Source organism: Peromyscus maniculatus, chromosome 7, assembly GCF_049852395.1.
Source record: "Peromyscus maniculatus bairdii isolate BWxNUB_F1_BW_parent chromosome 7, HU_Pman_BW_mat_3.1, whole genome shotgun sequence".
Taxonomy (NCBI): Eukaryota; Metazoa; Chordata; class Mammalia; order Rodentia; family Cricetidae; genus Peromyscus; species Peromyscus maniculatus.
Genome location: NC_134858.1, coordinates 33,090,333 through 33,117,424, shown reverse-complemented (window position 1 = coordinate 33,117,424; position 27,092 = coordinate 33,090,333). Strand labels below are relative to the sequence as shown.

The 27,092-nt window shown below is 42.7% G+C and overlaps 1 protein-coding gene across 8 annotated transcripts in view; it reads right to left on the bottom strand.

The window, feature by feature from the left end:
* Cdon (cell adhesion associated, oncogene regulated) overlaps positions 1-27,092 on the bottom strand; it is a 92,739-nt gene that overhangs the window by 24,011 nt on the left and 41,636 nt on the right. For 7 of the 8 annotated variants that reach the window (XM_076575987.1, XM_076575986.1, XM_015998420.3 and 4 more), the window contains exons 8-15: positions 22,481-22,834; positions 16,308-16,597; positions 15,276-15,450; positions 12,412-12,543; positions 9,195-9,398; positions 7,889-8,070; positions 7,323-7,428; positions 2,494-2,616 (exon numbers count right to left, since the gene is read on the bottom strand). In XM_076575987.1, coding sequence (XP_076432102.1) covers positions 2,494-2,616; positions 7,323-7,428; positions 7,889-8,070; positions 9,195-9,398; positions 12,412-12,543; positions 15,276-15,450; positions 16,308-16,597; positions 22,481-22,834 — 1,566 coding nt within the window. The remainder of the gene's footprint in view (positions 1-2,493; positions 2,617-7,322; positions 7,429-7,888; positions 8,071-9,194; positions 9,399-12,411; positions 12,544-15,275; positions 15,451-16,307; positions 16,598-22,480; positions 22,835-27,092) is intronic. The other variant, XM_006979790.4, reaches the window with a different exon arrangement.

Below are 27,092 nucleotides of genomic sequence, written 5' to 3'. Positions count from 1 at the left end.
TACCCCCACCAATGGATCAACGTCATTATTACAAGAGTGGGTTGGTCCTAAGAAAATGGGTATGAATATGGATCCTTTTGGTCCGGCCTCCTTCACTTGCTCTTCTACTGCACTACGACACAGTATTGGAGGCCCGTGCCAAACTGTCAGCACTATGCTCTGACTTCCCGGCCTCCAGTCAATGAACGTCCACTGGCTGTAAACTGCAGCTGCTAATGAGGGGTGCTCTTCTGAACACAGCCACATGACTATAAAACGCATTATGATACTGTCTCAGTCCCTTCCTTCTTTGCAGTGCTGGGGACAGAACAGACCACTTGGGACATGTAAGCAGGTTCCTTCCCTCTGAGCTACAACTCTATGCCAGTATTGTTTCACCTTGTGCCTGATTCATATATATATATATATATATATATATATATATATATATATATATATACATAATTTTGTATATATATATATATATATATATATATATATATATATATATATATATGTGTGTGTGTGTGTGTGTTCAGATGCCCTTAGAAGCCGGAACAGCACTGGGTCCTCTGGAGCTGGAGTTACACAAGTGTGAACCACCTAACATAGGTGCTGGGGACCAACTGCTATGCTCTCCAGCCCTGTCCGGCAAGATTCTTAATGTCTCGGGTAAAGAGATGACATACTTCATTTGATTATTCTGAGTATCACAGCACTCTAGAAACACGCAAGAAGTCCTCCTGAACGTCTCACAATGCCTGCTTCAGGGAGGTACTCAGATATATGGGAACCAAATGAAATTCCAGATTAGGTCCACGTGGACAGATGGTTAATGTGGATTTAATGGAAGAAGTTTTCAGCAGAAAGACACAAGATTGAGAATTTATAAGAGGAAACCTGAGCCTGGCTTTGCAATTCAATCTTGAATCTCTGTTTCCTTTTTTTATTCATTTCCTTAACATCGAATAAAAACAATTACAGCAGACACTCAGGGCTAGCCTGAGTATTCAAAAACTTCCTTCTTCCATGCTACCCAAGCCTTCTTTAAAAAGGTCCTTTTAAAGGAAGGACTAGGGATAGAGCAGACCACAAAGCCCTGGGTTTGAGCCCAACACCACATAAACCGAATATCATGTTGTACACCTATTATCTCAACATTCAGGAAGAAGGGCCAGAAGTTCAAGGCTACCTAGGGAGTGCAAGGCTAGTCTGGGATCTATGAGACCTTATGCAAAATGATGATGATGATGATGATGATGATGATGATAATAAACTTCTTAATAATTATTATCTTTTAAAAACAGGCATTACCAGATCTCAGCATGCCTACATGCCTACATGTAAAGCCAGATCCCTGGCTGGCTATGAGCAGCGCTGCACTCAGGACCCCACTGGCACCCAGGAGAAGGCAGAGAGAAAGGAGAAGACACAGAACTTCCTTAAGTGAGCTCAGGGCTGGTTCCCTGCTTCTCACTAAGCAATGGGACAACAGAGATCCCCAGCAGAGACTTTTGTGTTACAGACCATTGAGAAAAGTCCTAGAGAGGTATAAGGACTTTCACTTCTGCTTTACGAACACCAAATTTACCGTTTCTTCTATTCCCATGTGGTGTCTCCTCCTTTTACAGATCCCTTTATAGCCATTCTCTGTGTGTCAGCAGAGTTGAGAGTGACAATTTAAAATCCATGACTGCTATTTTAAACTTAACATAACACATAGTTAAGCATGTAGCTAGTACAAGTATCTGTCCTTCAAGAAACTACTTTAAGCAGATTGCTGTGGCGTGAGGGTATCCCCCAGTCTTGGTCCCCAGTGTGGCCATGTTAAGAGGTAGTGGGACCTAAAAGAGGAGGAGCCTAGAGGGGAGTTCCTGGGGACCTGACTCAGAAGGGACTGCTTGAGTTCTTGTGAGGTCCTAGTTAGTTCTCATGATGGAGCTGTTATAAAAGAACAGGCCTGGCCCCTGTCTGGCCTCCCTGGCTTTCTGGCTCTCTTGTGTGCACTCCTATCATTGTGATGCCACCTGTCACTGGTCCTCACAGGGCTAAACTGACACTAGCTAGCATCATGCCCTTGACCTCAAGAGCTGTGAGCTAAACAACCTTTTCCTTATAAAGTTCCCAGCCTCAGATGTTGCCTTTTCCTAACTGTAGCACAGGTGTCGTACTTTTCCTTAATCTTCTATAGTTCTAATGACATTTCAATTTTCATAGAAAGTGGCTAGCAAATATTTCTACTCTCTTTGTGGAGAATAAGAAAAAAGAAGTGATTTATGTATGGTCACATGGAAAGTAATGGACACCACTAATGCTTTTGTAGACAATATTTTAGATAAGTGCTTGTAGCCAACACAAGGTATTTCTATGGGGCAGTCTAAATGCATGCATCTAAAAACTCATCCAAGGCAGAAATTTCCACACAGAAACATACCAATAATTCCAAGATATGACCTAGTGTTTGGGATTCTAACAGTGGCCAGGGAGGAACCCAGACCCCCACACCTTTCCTACCTTTGGTCTCGCAGATCATCACGTTGCTGAACTCACTCTCTCCACCTTCATTAAAGCACTGCATCTTAATGTCATAGGAGGTTTCTGGCTGCAGGTGACCAATTGTGTGCCACTGCTTTGAACCTAGAGAAGAGATATGAGAGGCATGCTGCAGACACGACCCAGCCTTGATGACACCACTGTGCTTAGTCAGTGTTTTCGGGATGAGATTTATCAGCACCCCTCACCATTTTGTACAGCCTACGAGATAAAAATCTCCTCCGTGTGAGTATCTCTACTGCATCATGGATGAACAGCTTTTCTACTGAGTGCAATGGAAAACAGATAAACTGATAAACAGATAAACTCCATTAAAGGGTAGCTGGTGTGTCGGTAGCAACACTGACTTTTATTAAAAATTAGTGGCAAGTTTTTAATAAATATACATGCATAGGGAAATAACATCTCAAATCCTCATTTTAGTCCAGCAAGTCTGGCCACTATGCCCACCCACTAAAAAGCCATAGTGCAAACGAGATCGCAAAGAGTGCGTGTATGAGGTGACCAGCTGCAGGAAGGGCTCTCACAGAACTCTCGTCCATTGCCGTGGACATATCTCTAACGGCCGTGGATCCACAGAAGGCAAACTGCTGTGGGAGCGCTGAGCCGCTGTGCCCAAGGCCGCTGTCCTTTGGAGTCAGCCTCAGAACTACACAAGTGTCTCCACCATTAGGATTCTGTTATCTGTGGCATGCAGCCAACGTTTCATTTAGAAACACTCCCAAACTGAGCACTCCGGTGTAAATCACCCCCCGTTTTCACTTTCATGGATCTGTGACAAACTTTCATAAACAGGGACACTTCTGCCAGATTTAATTAACTCTTCAAGTACTCTTAATCCCATTTAGAAATTGTCTCTTCAAACTGTTTCCAAGAAATCCAAGCATACACCACCAACTGATTTAAGAATTAATTAAAGGGATAGAAAAAACAAAAAACCCACACCACAGGCATAAGTCAAATCTGCTTGGCTGACAGGACCAGTATCACAGGCTCCTTTCTAATTCAACACAGAAAAAAAGATTTCAGCTCCTTTCCAAGTCACCAGCACAAAACCCCTCGTTCACACAGATGTGCATTTTACAGGAGAGAAAATGCACTTGTCCAAGATCAAATGTCTCTGAGAGGTCTAGGAGTGGGTTCTAGAATTCTCTTGGACTTGTAAAGAGACTCCATCCTGCCTCTGAAATTTTTTTTAAACAAGGAACTGGCTGAAGCTGGAATGGGCCTATTTCTAAAATGCAAAGATTCCCCACAAGACTACTGCTCACTCTAGCTTTTGGGCTTCCCTGGTCCTACACCCATCTATTACATCTCTGCTACACCCAGGGCACTCCCTTCAGAGAACTAGTAACGGGGTTAAGCTTCTGATTGGTTTTTAGGAGAAAAACAGTTACAATATAGACCTTCTTAGATTTGTATTTCACTGTTGTGTCTGATCTTTCCAATAGCAAAAGCTATAGGTCGGCAAACAGAAGAATTTTTATCTTTGGTAAGTGAGATAGCTATGTGTACTGTTGTACCTAAACCCATTCAATGAGTGTACACACTCAGGTAAGCCTCGGGCTTAGAATTAGAGAGCACCATGAGTTTTATACACTGATTTATCTGGAAGTCCTCTTAACAAGACAAAAATACTCTACACAAAAACACTGACAGCCTGAGAACACTCGTAATTTATCTAAATGTGGCAGAGAAAGGAGAAGATCTGATAATAGAAGAAAGGTAAGCGTTCTTATTGTAGTCTTTATAACTGACTCAATAAAGAGAGAAAGGGAGAAATGGGGGTGGGGGAGACCTAAATTTTCGATCAATACACACATGAGTAACCAAAATCTTTAAAGAAAATTTTAAGTATCTGTTTTAAATGAGCATTTTGTTCCTGGATTTGAGAGAATAGACCAATAGCTCCAATTGCCACAGAAAGAATTTCAAATGAATAAACTTGAAAATAAGGAATAAGCAAATTACACAGCACAGTGGATCCCACTTAAACATCTAACTGCTCAGTGTGCTACGTTTATAAACAAGCTCGCCAAGAAGCAGGAGAAACTCCATCTGCGAGAACTGCTAGACTCAGAGTGCTGCTAACCTCTCTGAGTGCCAGGCTCACACTCAGTTTGCAGAGGTCTGCAACAGTTCAAAGACTCCTCTGAAGAGCGCAGTTGAAAAACTGTTAACCCACAGGGAGTCCCAGAAAGTACAAGCAGGAAGGTGAGGAAGAGGGACAGACCCAGAGGCTACTTATGCCACTTACATCGGCTTTGTTTAGAGCCATCTTATGCCAAATGTTTAACCAATGTCGAAAGTTTTAAAAATAAAAATCTGATATCCCCATACTTCTACATCATCTAAACTAAAACAAAGACTTGGACAGAACAAAATGCAGAAGTCATAATTATCTTTCTGGGTTTGTTTTTTTTCTAACAGTCCTTTGATTGACGGAAAGTATGCAAACTGAAGAGCCAAACACACTATGTGCAGTGCACTGAATGTTCACACACCAAACACACCCAAGGCACGGATGTCTAGACCACCAAAGGCTTCCCACTCTCTCCTCATGTTCCTTGTGTTCACGACTCTCCCTCAAGATGGCTACTGATGACTTCTGAGAGCACAGAGTAAGTGTGCCACTAAAAATTATAGCCGAGAAGAACAAACCATCCTTTGTTCAAAACACAGTCAAGTGCAGCTACCCTAGTAAATACAAAAACCCAGACTGCAAAGATCTTATTAAGTTGCAAAAGTAATTCCAGTGAATAAATACTAGAAGAAACCCTACAGGAGCTGGAAGACGGCTCAGCAGTGAGGAGCACTTGCTCATTCTGTAGAGGACCTGGTTTGGTTCCAGTGCCTACAGGGCAGCTTACAACTGATCCAGAACTTCAGTTCCAGGGAATCTGACTCCCTCTTCTGACCTCTGAAGGCATCAGGCACACACGTGGTACACACACAAACATACAGGGAAAATATTCATATATATAAGATAAAAACAAAATCTCAAAAAAATGCTGTAATGTTTGATATGATATAGCATACTTAAACTAATTTTTGTTTTGTTTTCGAGACAGGGTTTCTCTGTGAAGTTTTGGAGCCTGTCCTGAATAACGCTCTGTGGACCAGGCTGCCCTCGAACTCATGGAGATCCGCCTGCCTCTGCCTCCCGAGTGCTGGGATTAAAGGTGTGGGCCACTGCCACCCGGCTAAACTAATTTTTTTAAACCTATGTATTTAATGCCAGAAAGTCATATGGTAAATCCTAGGCCTAGGGCAATTTTCTGACAAGATTTGCTGTACGTATATGTATTTATGTATACAGGGATGTATGTATGAGTGCATGACATACATAACTTAGGGCCTAGCACATGCTAAGCACATGTTCTATCCCTGAACTACTATACATCCAACCAAGACATTCACTATTTCAAAAGATCAGAATCTTGGACTAAAAGCAGAGCTTGGAAGAAGTTTTCCTCCCAAACCAAGAAACCCATGTACGATATTACCAAGAATAGAGCACCTGATTTATACCTGATGCTTCCAGACTCGAGGGACCTATCACCTTGTGAGGGAAGCTAGACATTTATGTTAGACAGTTCTTCCCTATATCATGTCCTTAGGACCACCTGTCTCGACTGAAGCAACCCCCCTCCTGCACAAAGGCCTGCACACAGCTCTCATGCTGCCCCTGCTTCCAGCGCAAGCACCACCAGACACTCCACGGCTCTTACTTTGGACTCCATTCACAAGCCTATCAATCCATCCGATACCAAATGCCTCATCACAGGATGAGGAATCAAGAGGAACCTGCTGAGAACACAGCAGAGGAAACAAAGATCCATGTCCAAAGGAAGTTGATATTTAGTAAGAGAAACATACCGTTTCAAACACTCATACTCACATATCTAGACTTTGATTAAATGTTATGAAATAAACATGAAGGGTGTACTTGGGTTAGAACTCCAGGGAAGATCTGGTCTGGGGAAGAGACATGTGAAGTCCCAACAGAGAAGAGTGAGAATACCCATGCACAGTGTTAGGAAAGGGGAACGGGGGTGGGGGTGGGGTGGCAGGAACAGTTGTGCACCGAGGACCTGAGGCTGGTGTCAACATCTCCAATGAGAAAAGATGCAAAAGGCATGGTTGAGGTTGCAGATGGGGCCCAGTGGGTCACAGCAGCCATCAGGCCACATTCTAGATTGTTCTAAATTTAAATGCATCAGAGGAGCAGTAACACTTCACACCTGGGCTGTTTCTTATTCCCAATATAAAGCACTCCAACTTCTCAACATCACTAGAGGTTGGTAATACACTAAGATGTGATCATCCTAGTGAACAGGTCCACAAACTAAGGAGAGTTATTTTTTAATGTAGTAAAAAGTTGTAACTGATTTATACATTCAGGTCACTGGTCATTAAAAAAAAAAAGTCAATTTATTTTTCAGATACAAGTCATCTTCTCCATACTTTTACACCTGACTCTGCAACAAAATCAGGACACTATAATATATATATATATATATGTGTGTGTGTATGTATTACATGTGTATATGTGTATGTGTGTGTGTGTGTGTGTGTATATGTATGTATATATATATATATGTATGTATATATGTATATATGTACAGCAAGAGAGAGGGAATTGGGGAAATTGGGTTTCACTGGAACAAAGTGAACAGCATAAGCCAGCTCATTTCTAACTCGTGTTAGTCTGTGATGATGGCTCCTGATGTTTAGCCCCTCCCCATAAAAGCACTTTCTCAGGGGCTCCAGCTTACCAAGGAACTCACCTTCAACAACATCCCTCTTGTAATCACTGTCATTGTCACTGTCTGTTGGCCGGTAGTAAATATAAAATCCTTGAATGGGAGTGTTATTGTTACTCGATGGAATATACTAGGAAACAGAAGCAAAGACTTGTCAAAGGCAAAAATAAGAGTAATCTCCAAATTTCCTCATCTGTACGGCAATGTTTCTCTAGCTTTATTTTGCAATATGTATAGTGGCCATTTTCTAACCTGATTCAGAGATATTCAAAGATATATGATCATTTATCATATTGCAGGACTAAACAAAAATAAAACAGTATACACTTCACTAGCTTCAAAACTAAATGTACACTTGGTTCAAAAAGAATAAATCATAAAGTGTCAATTAAGTTAACAACATTTTGATGAGGTCAAAATAAACGATAATTCCATTTTACCCCTGTCTCTTAGAATATGTGCTTTAGACAAACATCAGTGCCCTTCTACTTCCCACAATTAAAAGTTCAACAACTGGTTGCTCATAGCATCACATCACGAGCACATTACGCTGACAGGAAACCTGATTGAGAAGATGTCCACTCACGTACCGTCCACTTTAGCATGATTTGAGTGTCGCTGACAGCCTCTGTGTATGCAATGTGAGGTCCAGTTATTGGGCGGTTGGAGAAACGATTTGGGAAGCCAGCCACCTGGTAAGGACGGGATGCTGAGCTCCGAAAACTCTCACCATAATGGTTGATGGCAATGACCCTAAATTTGTATGTTGAACCTAGGAGATGGGGCAAAACCAAAACGTTTTAAACTATAAAAACCTGTAATGATGTTATGGTGCATCTAAAGAATAAGTTAAAATCTTGAAGTGAGTGTCCTCGTCACTCAAACACAATCACTGGAAGATTTTCAGTCTAGAAAGTGTCACTTGGTACCAATACCCATATCTAAAATTGCTGTGGATATTGCTCTATATAAATAAAACACTGATGGCCAGTGACCAGGCAGGAAGTAGGTTGCCAGGCAGGAAGTAGGTGGGACAAGGAGAGAGGAGAATTCTGGGAAGCAGAAGGCTGAGGAGGGAGACACTGCAGCCACCGCCAGGAGAAGCAGCATGTAAAGACTCTGGTAAGCCACCAGCCACGTGGCAAGGTATAGATTTATAAAAATGGGTTAATTTAAGATAAAAGAACAGTTAGCAAGAAGCCTGCCATGGCCATACAGTTTATAAGTGATATAAGCGTCTGAGTGATTATTTTATACATGGATTGTGGGACTGCGGGGCTTGGTGGAACCTAGAGAGAGGACCTCCAGCAACATAAAATTGCTGTCTCTTCTCAACTAACTGCATCTGTTCCCCCACGACACAAAGTTAGACACAGACATCTGCTACATCTGTGTATATTTAAAATTCCAGGAGCTAAAGTGGTCCTGAGCCCCCCAAAAAGGATAAATTTATTCACACTTTTTCCTCCTTTTTAATAGTCTCAAGGTTTGGGGCTGAATGGGATTAGAGAAACAACTTAAAATCCAGAAATCAAATGGTTAAGGGGTGGTGATGTGGCTCAGTGGTAGAGTACTTGTTTAACATGCACAAGGCCTTGGCTTCGATCTCCACTACTAAAACAACAGCAACAGCAACACAAATAGTTAAGCAAAGTATGATACATTTACAAAGTTTGATATAAAATGAGGGATGCAAAACTGTATTTATGACAAAATTCCAGGGCGTATAAAGTCATAGAGAAAAAAAAAAAGACTAGAAAGAAATATACCAAACATAAACCCTGTCTATGGATGGGTATAGTTCAGATAACTTATTCTCTTTCTTTATTTTCAAATTTTTCCACAATAAGCATTTGTTACCACAAAAAATAGCAAGTAAAAAAAAAGTATTATTACCTGGTTCTAAACTACGAACTTCCACAGAAAGTTTGGAAGGAGGGATATCTTCAGCGGCCACCAGCCAGTCACTAGTCCTCATCCGTTTATATTCCACCTTGAAGGCAGTGATTGGAGAGCCGCCATTTGCCCGGGGGATCCAGGTGACATAGACGGAGGTCTCTGATGCTGTAGAGATGGTAGGACGGTCTGGAGCCTCCGGGACTGAAAATTGGAACATTTATTCCACCATCACCACGGTGCCAGAGGCAGGAATAACCCCAAAACACTATGAGGGGTAAATCCCAAACCCTGTGTTAAAGGTCCCTCATCAATTTTTTTTTGTCATAGCAATAATATTACAGCCTGTCTCCCTGTCCTCTTTAAAAGCTAATGGGAAATGAAATGTACAGGAAAGGAAATACAGGAAACTGGAAAGTCGAATGATTACAGATATGATAATTAACTCACAAAGAATGAAAGTTAATGAATATGATCGTTTCTGCTATTCTATTTTAGATGTATGACTAAAGCCGTGTGCAAGTAATTATTTGATTTTGGTTATGATATATAAACAATTCTCACAAATGTTTTCTTCTTTGAGGTGTCTTCTGAATTACATAAAACAAAGCCAACGACCTACTGATTGTTACACTAACTGTTACGATTACCCTCCTTGAATATGCCTCAAGGCTTCAGGAATTGCTGCTTTGAAACTAAAACGGTCAGCGCACGCACAGATGAAACAGAGCAAAATCAATACTAGCAAGGTAACAAGGGAAGGAGAGGATGGGAGGGAGATAGGAACAGAGCCACGGAAGGACAACGACACAAACACGGAAAAGTGGGTGAGAGATCATGTCCGACTACCACAGGGCACAGGTGCTGTCCTACGCCACAGGATAGGACTAGACCCTGTGGCAGATGGGAAACATCGGGAGTGAGGCCACTGGCATTTAAATGGGGGACCTGACTTCCCTTGCTGAACAAGCAGGCTGGTGGTTGTAACTGACTGCCTTCGTGATTCCTACAAGGACGGCCCACGGAATAGTTACACTGAACCCCAGTAAACTGCCACTCTGCTTCCACATCAGCCTCCTGTGAAGTCTGTGGACATCCCAGGAAGCCAGGGGGTCTTTCGGATGCTGACAATGAGTTGCTAAAGCTGGACATGGAAGGCCAACCTGGGCCACGATATTGGTGAAGCCACAAAAGAAGCTGTATCTCTCTCCTGGGTCCATGCCTCTCAAGCAGCTTGTTTGACCCCAGCATCATTTTAACTCTCATTTCTAAGGCATATGAAGGAAGTCACACTGAACATGGTACTTGTGTGCAGAAAACCAGGGTGTTTTACAAAAGAAATATGGGATTTGTGGGATAAACAGAAGAAGGCATTAGCAGACTGCAGGTGATACTTACTGTATTCCTTTCCACTAGAAAGCAATGGAAAGAAACAGAATGAGCAGAAATGTTAATGCGGGTCTTTACTGAAAATCAAGCGACTTTCTCAGGGTGACTGTGCAAGGTTCAAACTCACCAAATGCCACAGGCCAAAGAAGAAAGAAGGTCACTGAGGAGAATATGTCTACAGAGAAAAGCACACTCAGTCTCTTTCACACAGCAGCTGCACTGGGAAGACATAGATTCCTACAGCGGCTCCACCACTGTCTAGCCCACTGAGACCTCAGATCATCAGTTACCTCATCCGGGAAGCAGACAGGCTCCCCTCCTCAAGAAGCTGCTGTAAACAGCCAACAGATCATTTCCTATGTGTATTTCAGTTTGGAGAATTCCAAACTCACAATCTTCACCTCCAGTCTTTTCTCATCCTTTAAATGGTCCCGCGTGCCCACACCCGACCTTCCTCCCTGTCGTTCAACAACATCGATCCAGTCACCCCAGCCTCAGCTCTGCCCTCCCCTCCTTCTTCATATTTCTCTGGGTGAGTCTTTCGCGTTTCTTCCTCTTTAAAATCCTTTAGGGCTCTTTTGAAGGGGTAGCATGAATACAGTCCCCCACTACCACAAATTATATAGTCAAGTTCCTAGAATTTGGGGAAACCCTAGGGGCCAATACATCCAAAGTATAATAAAGGAATCTCATGCTGGGGAGACCATCTTCATGATCTTGGAATCTCCCTTTCCAAGTTCAGTACTAGGACTCTTGATAGCTCCCAGGAAAAGATTGCATTTTTAAAATGTCTCATTTTATTTATTCATTTATTTATGTAGGTATGTATTTGTCATGGGTGGAGAGGCATATGACACAGCACACGTGTGGAGGTCAGAGAACAATATGCAAACTCCCTTTCTCTTCTTTCACCAGGTGGGTCCCAGGGGTCAAAGTTGGGTTATCAGGCAATAAGTGTCCCTACTCACTGGCCGAGATCACACTTCTAAGTGTGTCATATAGGACATGGGCACCTACCTGCTTCCTTACACTATCATCATCTCCAACAACAATAAGTCACACTAAAGAACTGAAGGCAACATGTCATCTGTCCATCTGCATAAGGGTATCTTTGCCTTTCCTGCTCCTTCATCTGGAGGCATCAATCTTGTCTTCTGAGGCTTAGCTCAAGATGCCAAGCAGCCGTGGGAACCACTGTGTGCCCTCCTTTGTATCAGGGTGAGTTGAGTATCTCTCCTGAGGGTCCACGTCACCAGGAGCATAAGCATGAGCAGAATGGACAAGCTGGCTGTTACTGGCATGCCTGTGTACACTATCCATCCTCCTGCTATGGGCTTAGCTGCCTCTTCTGTTTTCAGCAGTCAGTTCCCTGGTGTGTGTGTGTGTGTGTGTGTGTGTGTGTGTGTGTGTGTGTGTGTGTGTGTGTTCAGATGTCTGTATCGCCCACTATGCTTTAGATCCTTGAGAGCAAGGATTATTTTATCTCTGCTGTGCTGGCAGTCAGTAACTTCTGCAGGTTGGGTTAAGTAACTAGTCAAGTATTCGTTTTTACTCTAATAAAGCTGGTAGTCATGTAAGTAGTGTACATAAGGTAACTGAAAAGTAGCTCTGAAGTGGAAGTCCTGTAAGGTGTACACATGTACACCAATCATACACACACACACACACACACACACACACACACACACACACACACATACACACACACACACAAAGTAGCTCTTCAGGGGAGAACATAACCTAAATAACAAATGTCCCATTCTGTCCTATCTCCCCCAGTGAAACAGGACACTGACATTTATAAACAAACAAGATGAAGATTCTTTACCTCCACTATGCCTAGAGGAATCCGTAAGCACAACTCCAAAATTGCTGTTGGAAGCCTCGGAAATAACAGGACGCTTAGGGATGCCCACAGGTGGAAAGGATGCCTGGGTGTTTTTTGACGATGCCATTTTTTCTGTAAAGTTTTTTTAAAAAACAATAAGCTTATATATGTGAAATAAAAACAAAACAAAAAAATGACCATGAACCATGACTAGCTCTAAAGATACATGTGTCTGTGTCTAAACACAATACCCCCCTTACATTAACTTGGTCTTTAGGACCAAGGTTGCTTGGTTTTTCTGTAGCATCATTAAAAGAAAGCTAAATGTGTCTTTCTTTGTGGTACTGCTTGAGCTGACACATGGAAAACACAACTGTGATGGTTGGTTTGGGTGTAAGCTTGCCACAAGTTAGAACCACCTGAGAGGGGAGCCTTGAGCGAAGAACTGTCCTGCCTGCCTTAACTGCTGTGGAAGACCCTCCCCAGACCTATGGCAGCAGACCAGACTTGCTCACTTCGGTTCCCTTTTGCTGCTGACTGGTTCCCCCTCTGCTGCTGCTCATTCCAGTGTTTCCAGTCTCCATGGCTGACTGAGGGCAAACAGCTCTCCAGGAACCTTCCAGGTCTGCAGCACCAGGCTGGGACTGCTGAGGCACCAAGCCTCCCGGACTGAGTAAGCAGCAGGTTGTTAGCTCTCCAGCGAGAGACAGCCACTGTGGGACTGCTCCGAAGGCTGAGGCTGCAGGCCTCAAAGACCAAGCGCCTCCCAAGGTTCTTAGCCTCTCAGCTGTGAGACACTGTCGGTACACTTAATGTGGGCCAGTTTAAAGTCATGTCTATGCCCCTCTATGTCTATGTCTGTCTATGTCTATGTACATCTCGGCCTATGTCTGTCTATATGTATATGTATATGCATGTTTATGTCTATGTATGTGTATGTCTGTCTATGTCTGTCCATGTGTGTGCATATGTGTATATATATGTATGTATCTGTCTATATGTGTGTGTATATCTATGTCTACATACTTGTACTGGTTCTGTTCCTGTAGAGAATCTTGACTAACACAACAACAGGACCAGGAAAGCCAATAAGGACTTGAGCGAAGATTCTAATTTTCCTTTTTGTTGTATGCATTCATTCCAAAATAATATTAATAATTAAGGAGCTTCTGTTAAGTTGTTTTCCCACAGAAAAATACCACGCTAACTTTTCATGTTTCAACAAGCAAAAGTGAAATTTGGTCTTGTTGTTTTTTTAGTTTTTAAACAGAAACAGCTATTCAGCAGTTATAGGTCAGACTATAAATAACTAGGACGGAGTGGTGAAAACTAACTGAACATTCATTTAAAATGGGAAGTACTCATTTCTGCCCAACAGTGAGTCAATGAAAGTCTTTTCCCAAAGGCTGAGTCCTTCCCAATCCTCCGAGGCCATTTTTCTTACAGCACTGTGTTGTGGAATATTTGTTTAACTATGTAAAGATGTGTTGTATTTGTTTAATTTTGTAAAGATGTGTTGCTGTTTTGCCTGGCCTACCTAAGGTACCTGACTGATCTAATGAAAAGTTGAATGGCCAATAGCAAGGGAAGAGGTATGGGTGGAACTTCCGGGCAGGGAGAGTAAGGAGGAGGAGGAGGACTTTAGGTTTAGAAAGAGAGAAAAGGAGATGATAGGGAGACACCAGAGGCTAGACAGACAGACACAGAAGAAGCAGGAAAGTAGGACATACAGAATGAAAGAAAGGTAAAAAGTCCCAAGGCAAAACATAGATGAAGAGAAACAGGATAAATTAAATGAAAAGAGCTAGTGGGACAAGCCTAAGCGAAGGCTGAGCATTCATAATTAATAATAAGCCTCCATGTCTTTATTTGGAGCTGGTTGGAGGCCCAAAGAAAATTCCAACTATAGCACTGGGGTAGAACCTGCTTCCTCAGGGATCCCCTCCCCCTCTGAAGTATGTCCCTGTATTTAGACCACTCCAGCACAGGGTCTTCCACCTGGACTCCCCTCACAAGCTGTTCATCAGGAAGATTCTTCTGGAATTCTGTCATGATACTGCTCACATTGTCTGTCTTTTGTCTGTCCTACCCTCCTGCATTACACTTGACTCCATAACTCCAGCCCAGACATTCAGCTCCTCCTTTCTCCCTGGGCGTCACAGGCAAAGCCTTGTCAAGTTCCACAGAGTGCTGTGTGACCCAGCCTCACTGTCACACACACATACCCAGACATCACAGAAGCCCCTGTGGTGTTTCTAGTGTGCACACCAAGCACTTTCTTTCCACCGATGTGTAAAGGCTTTTTACTTCCCCTTCTTTAAACATCTCACTGCTAATCCTGACCATATCCCTAGCCACCTCCTTACAGTAACTCCAACTCAGAGTCCATCCCTGAAGTTACTTCTTTGTTAACACCTCCCCCTGAGGTGCTTAGACCTTGGGTGTATGCTCCTCCCATCTAGAACATGAACTCCACAAGGACTAGCTTTGTCTATTTTCTGTACTGCCAATGCATGGAGAGCATTGCTTAAGTCCCAGAATCAAGTTGGATTTTGTCTGGAATTGCTGAGTGTGCCCTTTACCTTCCTCATCAGAGTGTAAGCTCCACTGGGCTGGATCTCAACCTGACTACCTCTGACACACCTGCTTTGCCCATCTCAATGCTGCTGATCATGAACTTGCAAAAATACATATGGATTATTACAATGGAATAAATAATACAACCCTTAAGTGTAGTCCTCAAAAGGTGCTACAGTGTGCATGTGTAACAGATTTTATCTCTTAGGATTTCTACTGTCCAGTGGATTCATACTGATAAACTGACATTAGGTAACCAGTTTACTCTGACAGAAGGTGGCACTCACCTTTGCTGGTGCGGAAGGTAAGCATGGCAGGCTGCCCTTCACCGGCTGCACTTCTAGCCACCATCAACACTTCATACAGACTGGACGGCTCCAGCTCAGTCAGATGCAGCTCATTTTCACTTCCTGGGACACGAACCGTGTGCCAGCTGCCCACTGCACCAGTACCATCATCCAGCTGCTCAAGAGAAAGCCAGAATAATGAGAGATGGAGGACAGGAAACCTTTCTTCCCAATCACAAAAATCTAGTATTCATTTAATTCTAGAGGAGTTTGCAGAAGTGATATATTATTGTAAGCAAGAGATACATTTGTCTTATGGAATGTATTGCTCTCATTAAATAAGAGGAGCTTTTAAGTTTTGCTTTAATACAAACCTGCAGAGGAAAAATATCACCCAAAGAATCAACAGATAGAGGCCCAAGCACAATGAAAATAAATAACCAAACCATTTAAGACTCTAGTACCACTAAGAGGCCAGCCTACAATGTGACGATCACAGACAATGCCAGAGGGCCTTGCTCCAACAGGTGCTCTTTATTTGATGAGTATTCTACCTTCTTAGCAAAGGAGAGAACTTAGGTTTTCAAAGTAGTTTACAGCATTTGATACCCAGTGGATTAAAACAAGAGGTTTCATAGAAAGCGGTAAGTGATGGGGTTGGAGGTAGAACTCAGTGGTAACCTCTAGCCTAGCTTGAAGCCTTGAGTTCCACCCCCAGCACAGGGTGGGAGGGAGGGAATGAGAGAGGGGAAATTTTATGGTTACTTTGGATTCACACTTCTATTTGGGGGGAAAAGATACTTCATTCATACAGTTTTCTAAGATCTGTCAATCTAGCATGACTGATGGAGATACCTCTGACAAACCTATTCTAGAGCACTCATCTTTCTACCCTCCCACAAAATGTGAAACATAATAAGCAAATGTTACACACACACACACACACACACACACACACACACACACACACACACACACACACACACACAGGGCTAAGGAATGAGAAAAGAAAAATGAATGGGAAAGCTTTACCTTTCGGTACTTCACGAAATAGGCATTGATGGGCAGTCCGCCATCCCTCCCTGCCCTCCACACCAGGTTGTATGTATCTGGCATGTGGGTCTGTGGGGGGCTCAGTATGTTAGGAGCATCGGGGACGGAGGCGTTTTTCTCTGCTGGCAGTTCCACTCCACTGGAATGCACCTTCATTGGAAATAAGTTCAGCAAGCTAGACTCTGAACCATCTCTTGGATCTCGTTCATCATTCTGAGTAGCTTCAGAAGGTGTGACTGACTCTGCTTTTGTATTTGTTTCGAAAGGAACTGCATAGAGGGGGGAGAAGAAAAGGGGGAGACGGGTTGAAGGAGTTCACTTTTCCAGCATCTTCTACCCAGTTCATACCATTGCCCAGGCTGACATTATGAGCACAGCTTGAATCCCAGACATGAAAACAAGTAACATTTCACTGTTTCATTCACAGTGACATCTAACTTCTATTGTCAATCTTTCTACTCACTGGGAAGCAGAGGGATTGTTTGGAAAAACCAGTAGCATGACGTAATAGTTGACTAGTAAAAGTACTTTTATTTTTAACTTACCTCTGTATTAATACTCAGTTTTTGCGATAACAATTTACTAACTGAATTTAAAAAGACTTGGTGAGTCCAACACAATAGACAGTGCATTCTACTGTGAGCAAAGCGACAGAGGAAGAACCTGGGGACAGTGGGATGGCTCAGTGGACAATGGCAAGAGCCTGACAACCTGGGTTCCATCCCTAGAACCCACAGGGTGGATGAGAACCAACAAGTCGCCCTCTGACCCCTACATGTGCACCATGGCATGCACACCCATGCCCACATACACAATAAATAAACGTGGTAGGTCTTGTTTGTTTGTTTGTTTTTAATAGTCAGCATTGTTCTCCCACCCTCTGGAAAATTAGTTTCCAAAGTTACTTCCCAGAATTCCCACTTATGCAGTGCCTTCCGCCCTGAATCTCAGCTTAAGCTTTAGGGAGCCCTAGTTCTGCTTTTACTTTTGTCCTTATGGTTTGGCTGCCCCACAGACATGTGTCAGCTGGCCTCATGTAGAGATTTCACAGACAGAAATGGAGATGAGGGTCTACTTCCACAAAAGCCCACAGGAGAGTGAAGCTACCTTGGCTGTATCCTCTTATTATAGTCAAGTTACAAATTACTAACCCCAAGCAAGGCAAAAGCAGGAATATCCCAGCTGCATCTGGCTAACTAACAGAATAAAATGGGGTGGAATGGGATGGGATGGGATGGGATGGGGTGGGGTGGGGTGGGGTGGGGTGGGATGAAAGAAGAGAAGAGAAGAGAAGAGAAGAGAAGAGAAGAGAAGAGAAGAGAAGAGAAGAGAAGAGAAGAGAAGAGAAGAGAAGAGAAAAGAGAAGACATAGCAAAGGCTGTGTCCCTAATCTTTAGAGCAGTCAGTCCTCATTAATAGGTATCTCACTCATGAGGGTTAATCTTCAGATCCAGAAGGCCCACAGAAGCAAACTTCTGGGCATGTTCATGAGGGAGTTTCTAGGCTGAGTTAACTAAAGTAAGAAGACCCATCCCCAAAATGGGTAGCACTGTTCTATAGGCTGGACCCTGGGCTGAAAAAAGGAGAATGCCACCTGGGCCCCAGCATCCCCCCCCCCAACTGAAGATGTAACGTGAAAAGATAAAATCCCAGCACGGAGGAAGTAAGGTGGGCACAAAAGCCCACCACTAGCCAAGGAGCTACTGCCAGGGTAGCTGCTGGAGAGGAAGACTCTGTTTTCTTTATTTGGTCGCCCCTGGTAGGTCAACCACACAGCATGGCTCGCCCCACTCCCAAAACTAGCCGAGCAACACAAACTGGACTCCATAGGGGAAAAAAAATCTCCAAGTTGGGTGGAAGTGATGGGAAAGTAGAGTGGGTCGCCATGGGAACAGGTGGAGAAGGGAGGACGAATGTGTTCCAAAAAGTGGTAGGAAATTCTCAAAGAATTAATAAAAATATCATTAAAAAATTGCCAGTCTGAAGCTTAGCTCCTACAACCAACAGCATTTAGAATACATAGAGGAAGGTAAACAAATAATACATTTACACACACACACACACACACACACACACACACACACACACACACAAGGGGCACATATCCAAAACGACTGAGAACATTTTTGTGCCAAGAATTGTGTGAGGCACTTAACATGAGTCGTCTCATTTATTTCTCAGGTAGAGAAGAGTACTTCCTCCTGCTTTAGAGGTGAGGAGCTTGAGTTCTGAAAGTCTAAGCAACAGCTGTAGAGGAATGTGGTAGAGTCCTGTGAGAAGAACAGGGAAAGTGTGAGTGAGAAGACAAATGACTGTCAGTGTGTAATAAAACCCAAGGACTGACAGCTTGGCTCCTCTCCAGTGCTGTTAACACTGCCAACAAAAGAGCCCCTATTTTTCACTCCTTCTTCGAGAAGGAAGTGAGCAGAGGAAATAGTTACCCCTACAACGAAGTCAGATTCCTGGTAAAAGGTGGGAGTGATTTTAGAACCACACATGAACAAAGAACCAACAAGACCCAGACTAACAGTGTAAGGTCAGGTCCCTGTTAGTATAAGAGAGAAAGAATGTCCTAGAATCATCTTCTATCAAAGGAAATAAGAGGCAGTGTGAAACACTGCAGAAGAAAGCTAATTGAGTTCACTGAGACAACTTGAAAATATTGCTCCTGGAAGGAGCATGTTTACCCAGTGAGTCAGAACCGAGTGGACATTCAGGGTGGATGTGGTGCCCGCTGGTGCAGAGCAGCGGGCTCTGACTGGGGGGGGATTAGCTGCGGCTTGGGTGGTGGGGAAGGAGGACTCTTGTTTCATTAGTCGTTTCCTGGATCCTCCAGGCAGCTGACCACTGGGAAGTGGTATCTGGCCACAAAAGAGTTTCCATACCACATGCCTCCCTTTACACAGAAGGTTAAGAAAAAACGCTATTCTGCAGCCTGTCCACGGCAAGAGCATCACAATTCCATTTCTGTTACTCCAGGTGCAGTGCCGCCTGCCAAAACTTCCAAACTGGGGGGAACTGACTAACCTCTACTGCTGCAAAGAATATACTTTGGGTAATTAAAAGGTTATATCAGATACTGTTTGAAGATTAGCAATGCAGACGCTTTTCATTTTATCTCAATAAACTCATCATAAATTTAAGATATTAAGTTGAAAAGGTATTTATATTTATATTCCCAACCCGTCAGACACCATCACTTAGCAACAGCACACTACAGTTATTATGTCCCCCTCAGCTGGAATGGCTGCCTGGGAGGAACGGCTCACTGCTACTGCCCGGGGTCAGAGTACCACAGCTCTTCCTGCCAGCCCAGGAAAAGACCAAAATTCAGAGTGTTGTTTCTACTGAAAGTGTATCACTTTCATACCACTGTTTTAAACTGAAAATTTTTAAATGAAATCATCGTAGAGTTAAGGACTGTCTAGATACTTGAAAGTGCTCATGGTTATTATCTCAGTATATCTTCAAAACAACTCTATAAAGTGGGCAGAATTCTATTTCTGTATTTTAAAAATAATGTTTCTTCTTTTAAATTTCATACATTCATATTTCGTATTTTGATAATATCTGTCCACTATTACCTCCCTCCAATTCTCCCTAGCACCCCCACCTCAGTCCCCTAACTTTATGCCCTTTTTTTGTTTTGTTTTTGGACAGACTTGCTTTGGTTGGGTCCTTTAAGACAGGCTCTGACTCCATCGTCTGGACTAGCCTTGAACTTATAGCAATACTCCTGCCTTGGTCTCCCAGTTACTGACTACAAGCATGAATCCCCTCCCTCACCTTAAAGGTAGACTGCTTTATTCTAAGGAAAAAATATAGACATGCTAATGAATTCAGTGAGTCTGCACAGGAACTAATGAAACGTGGAACACAGCCACACCTGACGAAGGTGTCCCCTTGGTGACCACTCACTCCCACACCACACTGCCGGACACCCAGGCCAGCCCCCATTAGAGCTACAGATATAGCTCACTCTGTAATATTGTACATCCAAGACGTCAAAAAGCTCAGGTCTCTGGAAAGAGGAGAGAGGGAGGTATCACCTCGATTTCAGATCCAGCTTTCCCTCTCCACAATAAACAAGTAACTGTCCGTTAGCGCTAGAGATTAATGAGGCTCAGGTTTCTATGCAAAGAAGTGCATTAATACGTAGTGTCTAAGCTTTAATAAACTCAGTCGGGTCTTAATAATTCTCTGGAGCATGGAAAAGTCCAGATGGGTAGGATGTAGCTGACAGGGTTACTACTCATTAAAATGGCATTTACTGAGACAGGATCTGGAACTAAGGAGACTGTGAAAGATCTAATCTAAGCAAGTTAGGTTGTGAAATTTAAGTGTTTCAGATTTCTCATATTTAAAGTGAAAAAGACAAAATATCTAGTTCCAGCAGCTACAGTCATAACATCTATATCTCCTTATCCAGCTGTCTATTGCATAAAATAATCATGCCTGCCACAATCTATCCAGGCAGTTTCTGTAGACCTATTAGCAGCTAATAATTCTAAGCTGTGCCACTCTTATTTTGCTTAGTGGAATATGTGTATACAAATACATATACATATGTGCACATGCACATTCATATGTGTGTGTGTGTGTGTGTGTGTTTGTGTGTGTGTGTAATATTCAACTGCCTCAATTAGAAAATGCTTAAGATTATTAAAGTCAATAACTACCTTTTCCTGTCACAAACATCACCACAATAAATAATTGTAATTTACCAGTAATTAAATAGCAATAATCATAACCAAATACGTTATATTTATGGAATGATTCCTATCACCAGACAGCATTGTAACAGCTTTCCTGGCCTCTCAGACTTGCATATGAATCCTATGAAGAGGACATCAGTGACATATATCAGGAAGCAGGCAGAGTTCAGCAGCTGGCCCACAAGCGTCATAGCCACACACTGTCCCACCTCTAACATGCATGGAACAGCACATGTGAGAGGGAGTGCAGTCCCTAGTTTCTCCACACTACTCTTCTGGCCGCCAGGCTCACCCAGAGCTAGAGACCCCTTGTTTACACGTGAAAACTCCCAAACTCTAGCACCAGCACTTTTCTGCCAGGACCACCCTAAGTTCCTCCTCTGCTTACAGGACATCTTGGAGGACAGGCCAGGCCAGAACACCCATCCAAACCTGGACTGGGAACTAATTAAAGCGGGGACTTTGGAGCCCCACAGCTGCTATCTACAGAGAAGAGCATGAACTCCAGGATAAACATGACCTAGATCCCATGGGCTCTATGACCAGAAAAGACATCCGAGGATCCAGGCAGAAAAAGATCACATGCAACCCTAAAAAGGCCGGGCGGTGGTGGCACATGCCTTTAATCCCAGCACTCGGGAGGCAGAGGCAGGTGGATCTCTGTGAGTTCAAGGCCAGCCTGGGCTACAGAGTGAGTTCCAGGAAAGGCACAAAGCTATACAGAGAAACCCTGTCTCAAACAAACAAACAAACAAACAAAAAACAAAAACAAAAACAAAAAGAAACCCTAAAAAGGGAGTGTGCCTAGGGCAGGAACCTCTGTGTCCACTACTAGAGCAGTATTGGATATCCTGAGTCTCAGAAGAACACAGCAATAATCCACTCAGCTGACTTGACTGTTCAACAAACCGATTCAGCCATTTGCTGACTTAACACTGGGGAGCACTGCTCTCCATGCCCACTGGAGTAAGGTTAGAATCTGAGTACTTCAAAAACCGTAGGTTAAGTCATCGTCATGACAAATCAATAGCATATAAACACTATTATACATTCCACTAGGAAAATGACCCTCATAGCCACATCTGGGCATTCGATAGGACCCCAAGTCTACACACAAGCCAACCCTTCAGACCTTGAGTCTTGCTTCTCAGGTCTCCTCTGAAAACTATGTGAAATAACCTCTTCAGTACCTTCAAACCCCCAAGCCATTAATCACAAAGACAGATTGTATTTTGAGCTCATTCCCAAGTAAGGCTTAAATAAGAAACAGAGACCGGGGCCCACCTGGTTCCTGTACAGCAAAATACCCCCAAACACAGCCCTATATTTCATTGCCAGGGGGAAAATATACATTCATTAAGATAACATTTCAAATCACCTCCTCCCCGACTATAACGGGGTAGTGTTCTCCTGAGGAAAATGCTGCAAGCCACTCACCCACTGTGAGGAGTGCTTCTGACTGGGTGGTTCCATGCTTGTTTGTGGCTTCACAGGTATATTTCCCAGCATGCTCCTGAGTAACTGCCTGGATAGACAGAGAGCTGGAGCCAGCTCTGGACATGATGAAGTAGACAGGCTCCAGGTCCAGGTCCCCAGGTCGGAGCAGGTGGGACTTTCGGGATTTGGACCTAAGGACCTGAGATGGATGGCTGGTTATCAATCCATGGCGGCCATACCAATGAATGACTGGGACAGGCACTCCGGTGGCATTGCAAGACAAGGTCACAAAGTCTCCGTCCATCACCTCTACATTTGCTGGTGCTGTGACTATCACAGGCTTCAGTCTACTGTCTATGAGAAACACAATTCACAGAGTCAAAACCAGGGACATGAGAACATCTGCCCTGCGAAGTCATTTCATCCGACTGCAGAAATGATGCTGCAGAGATATCCCCTCTGATCAGCTCCCTTCTCAACTTCCACTACGTAAAATGGACAACGAAAAGTAGAATGTTTCAGAGCCAGCAGAGGCACTTGCCACCAAGCCTGACAACCTGAGTTCGATCCCTGGAACCCATGGTAGGAAGAGAACTAACTTACACAAGTTGTCCTCTGACCTCCACACACGTATACCCACACACACACAACTACACACACACACACACACACACACACACACACCACACACACACACAAACACACAAACACACACACACACACACACACACACACACACATCAACTTAATTGTGGGGCTCAGAGGAAGCCCCAAGTAAATGTGTAAGGGTAGGATGGAATCCTGAGTGACAAGAACCTCAATGCCTCAAACCCATAGGCACTGGCAAAGCCTTCCCAGATGAGGGTCAGGCTCAGGGAACTGGCAAAGCCTTCCTCTGGTTGACAGTATATTTAAAAAACAAACAACTGCAGCTTTGTCCTCCTGTATGACTGCAACCTGAGACTGCTCCCCACAAATCCCCCTACTGAGACCAGCTAACCCCTCCTCCTGTGCTATAGAAATAAAAGCACTGAGTTTCTGGGTTATTGCATTTTAGGGGTCCTCTATCAGAGCGAACACAGCTCATCCAATGATAGTTTTTCTGTCTGTCTATCTGCCCTTCCTTTATTCCATCACCCATCACCTTTCCAGTACCATGCCATGCAGGATGTTGCGTGTGATTTTTTTTTCGGGGGGGCGCAGTTTTGAGACAGATTTCTCTGCAAAGCCCTGGCTGTCCTGGAACTTGCTCTGTAGACAAGGTTGGCCTCAAACTTAAGGATCCACCTGTCTCTACCTTCTGAATGCTGGGATTAAAGGAATGAGCCATCACACCCGGTTTGCAGTATATAATTTTTAAAAAGTATAATTTTTCATGATTGTAGGTTCCTCAAATTCCCTATACAGGTTCTCTGTTCCTCCTGAAAGGAGTATACATAAACAAATCTACTAAGATTTCAATAGGTATCCTGTGCCTACTTGAGTGCAGTAAATACAGACTAAGTGAAGCCAGAACCTGACCCTAACATGAAAAAGGTAAAGAAGTATAAAACTAGATACTAGGGCCTGGAGATATGGCTTAGAGGTTAAGAGCACCGACTGCTCTTCCAGAGGTCCTGAGTTCAATTCCCAGCTCCCACATGGTGGCTCACAACCATCTGTAATGAGATCTGGCGCCCGCTTCTGTATATACATAATAAATAAATAAATCAAAAAAAAAAAAAAAAAAAAAAAAAAAAAAAAAAAAAAAAAAAAAAAAACTAGATACTATTCCTTTAAGAAAGTGGACAGTTCTGGTGAAATCTGATTAGAGAAAACCGATTTTAAGTTCATCCACATGAACACCATTTTTATTTCCAAATCAAAATGGTACCAAGTCTTCTCTTCTAGTTCTGGTATTTCCTGAAGGGATTTTTAAGGGAGGCCACAATAAGATATATTGATCAACACAGAAGACATTATTTTCAGCGTGTTTCTTTTTCTCTAGACCTATTTATCATGTCTGATAAAACTAAAGACACTCAGTCTTCACAGATTTCTGAATTTTTGCCAAGTGAATGAGTAAAAACGCTCTAACTAGCCGTAACATGCATGTCCCTGAGGACTGATGAAGCTGAACATCTCCTGGCAGGTTTATGTGCCATTCATAAATGCTTTACATGACTTGCTAAAACATTTGACTCATAGATCATACAAATACCCTCCAACATATTCCTCAAAAACTTTCCCTGGTAAATTTATCTTTATGTACCATGTGAGTTAGAGATTCAATTTTTGCTTTTTTTTTTTTTCATTTTGATAATTAATTATCTCAAGTCAAAACTTGAAACTAATATCCTCCCTGTGGGGTGTACAGTACCAGTTCAGTCAGGTCCTTCCATGTAAATATATTTTTGTCATCCTCTGTCATATCCAGGAGTCTATTTGTTTCTGTAGCGATCCAATGCTTTTGAAAATATTACTAGTTTTTTATGCTTATAGCCAGTGCCTCATGTTTTTAGAGTACTCTAGTTACTCCTGGGCCTCTGATTATATGTTTTATAATCATTTTCTCAAGGGCGCGCGCGCACGCACACACACACACACACACACACACACACACACACACACACACACACACTCTAATGTAATCCAGGCTGAACTCAAATTCCTTATGCAGTCAAGGATGACCTTGAATTCCTGATCCCCCTGCCTCTACCTTCCACATACTAGTGTTATAGGCAGATGCCATTAAAGCCTAGCTAAAGTCTTCAAAATATTCTGATAAGATTTCAACTGCAATAGCATAAAAAAGTTTGAAGACCAGGTAACTGCATAATTCCAAATTTTGCTACCCATGACCTAAAATGTCATTGTGTGTAACTTTGTTACTAATATAAAAAGTGATTTTTAAATAGTATTTTCTGTTTGTTGCTGGTATACAGAAAGGCAAATGAGTTGTGCTCATTTAGGCCTATACCTACCTTCTTGTTAAATATTAGTATTTTATTAAGAAAACAATAATAAGAGCTAGTAAGCACTTTGGATAGCATACAATGGCAATATTGGTTATAAATTAATAACTATTTGGATTATTTCCTTCTAATTTCTTTTGTATCTTTCTCTACTGGCTGGATTCTCTCATACATGGATACCTAGAGTGAGTTTTAAGGAGAGTACCTTTGCCATTTTCCTAGTAAGAGATGTTTCATCTAAGTCCTTGTTAGATGCCTTTTATCAAGTTCTAGTTCCTTTTTTTCTGACTGTCTAGCACAGTTTTGTCTAGTTTTTCCTACTCCTTATGAAATAATCACGGTTTTTCTCCTTTGTACAGTAAACAGGGTGAACAATACATTTTATGGTAGACTTCTGAGAAAGCTGCCTCACCAAGATACATGTTTTTTGTACATTCCTGGCTGGCAGATGTTTTGTTATGATTCTTATACCTATGTTCACAAATAAGACCTGCTTTTAGCTCACTTTCTTATCCCATCTTTCTGTGATTTGGGACTCAAGAGTATACTGACTGGAGACTTTGCATTTCCCCTTTTTTCTGGGAGAGTTGTGTAATATCTGGAAAGGTCTATTACTTGCAAATTTGGTAGACTCTACAAAACCATCTGGTCTGTTGTTTTCTTTGTGGGAAAAATTTAACTCCTAATTCAATTTCTGTCATAGCTCGAGAACTACTCAGGCTTTTTATTTACTTTAAGTCAGAGCCTTGCTAAGTTCTATTTTCCCTTAAAATTTACCCATCTTACAGTTTGAATATGGAGTTCCTTCACAAAAGCCCATGAGTTGAAAGCTTAGTCACCAGCCTGCCATGCTCCTGAGTGACAGTGAAATCTGAACAAGATGGGGCCTAGTTGAAAAGAAGTTAGGTTGCTGGGGAGTGTCCTTTGAGGGAAGACTGGGAACCTGCCCCCTTTCTGTCTCTCTGCTTCCGGGCCATGAGGTAAGCAGGTCTAGCACTTCCTCTAGCCATGACTGTGCTGTCTGCCGGAAGCCCAAAGCAACAGGCCCAAGTGACCATGTCTGCAGCTATGAGCTAAAATAGAGCCGCCTTGTCTTTAAATTGATCACCTCAAGTATTCTGTCACAGTGGTAGGAGGTTAACACCACAGCTCTGTTTATATTTTTAATTTACTGTCTTATCAATTACTTTATTACTTTTAATCTCTATAGTGAGATTTACAACTTCCTCCTCCCCCTTACAACTGTCCACTTATATCTACTTTTTTACTTAATCAATTTTGCAAATGATTGGTTCACTTTATTAGACTTTACAAAGGACCCATTTCTATGCTTATTAATCTTGTGCTTTACCGTTCTTAAATGCTGTCTGCTCTGGGCTTTGTTTCTCTCATCTTCTGCTTTCTTTGAACCTACTCTGTTTCTCTGATTTACTCCATAATTTTCAACCTTACTGGCTTTCTTTGGTAAGCACACGAGGCTATAAAAGTCCGAAATTCCATGTTGGCCATCTTCCCACAGGACATGATGGATTGTGCTGGCTAGTCTTATGTCAACTTGACACAAGCTGGAGTTAGCTGAAAGGAGGGAACCTCAATTGAGAAAATGCCTCCAAAATATCCAGCTGTAAGGGATTTTCTTAATTAGTGATTGGTGGGGA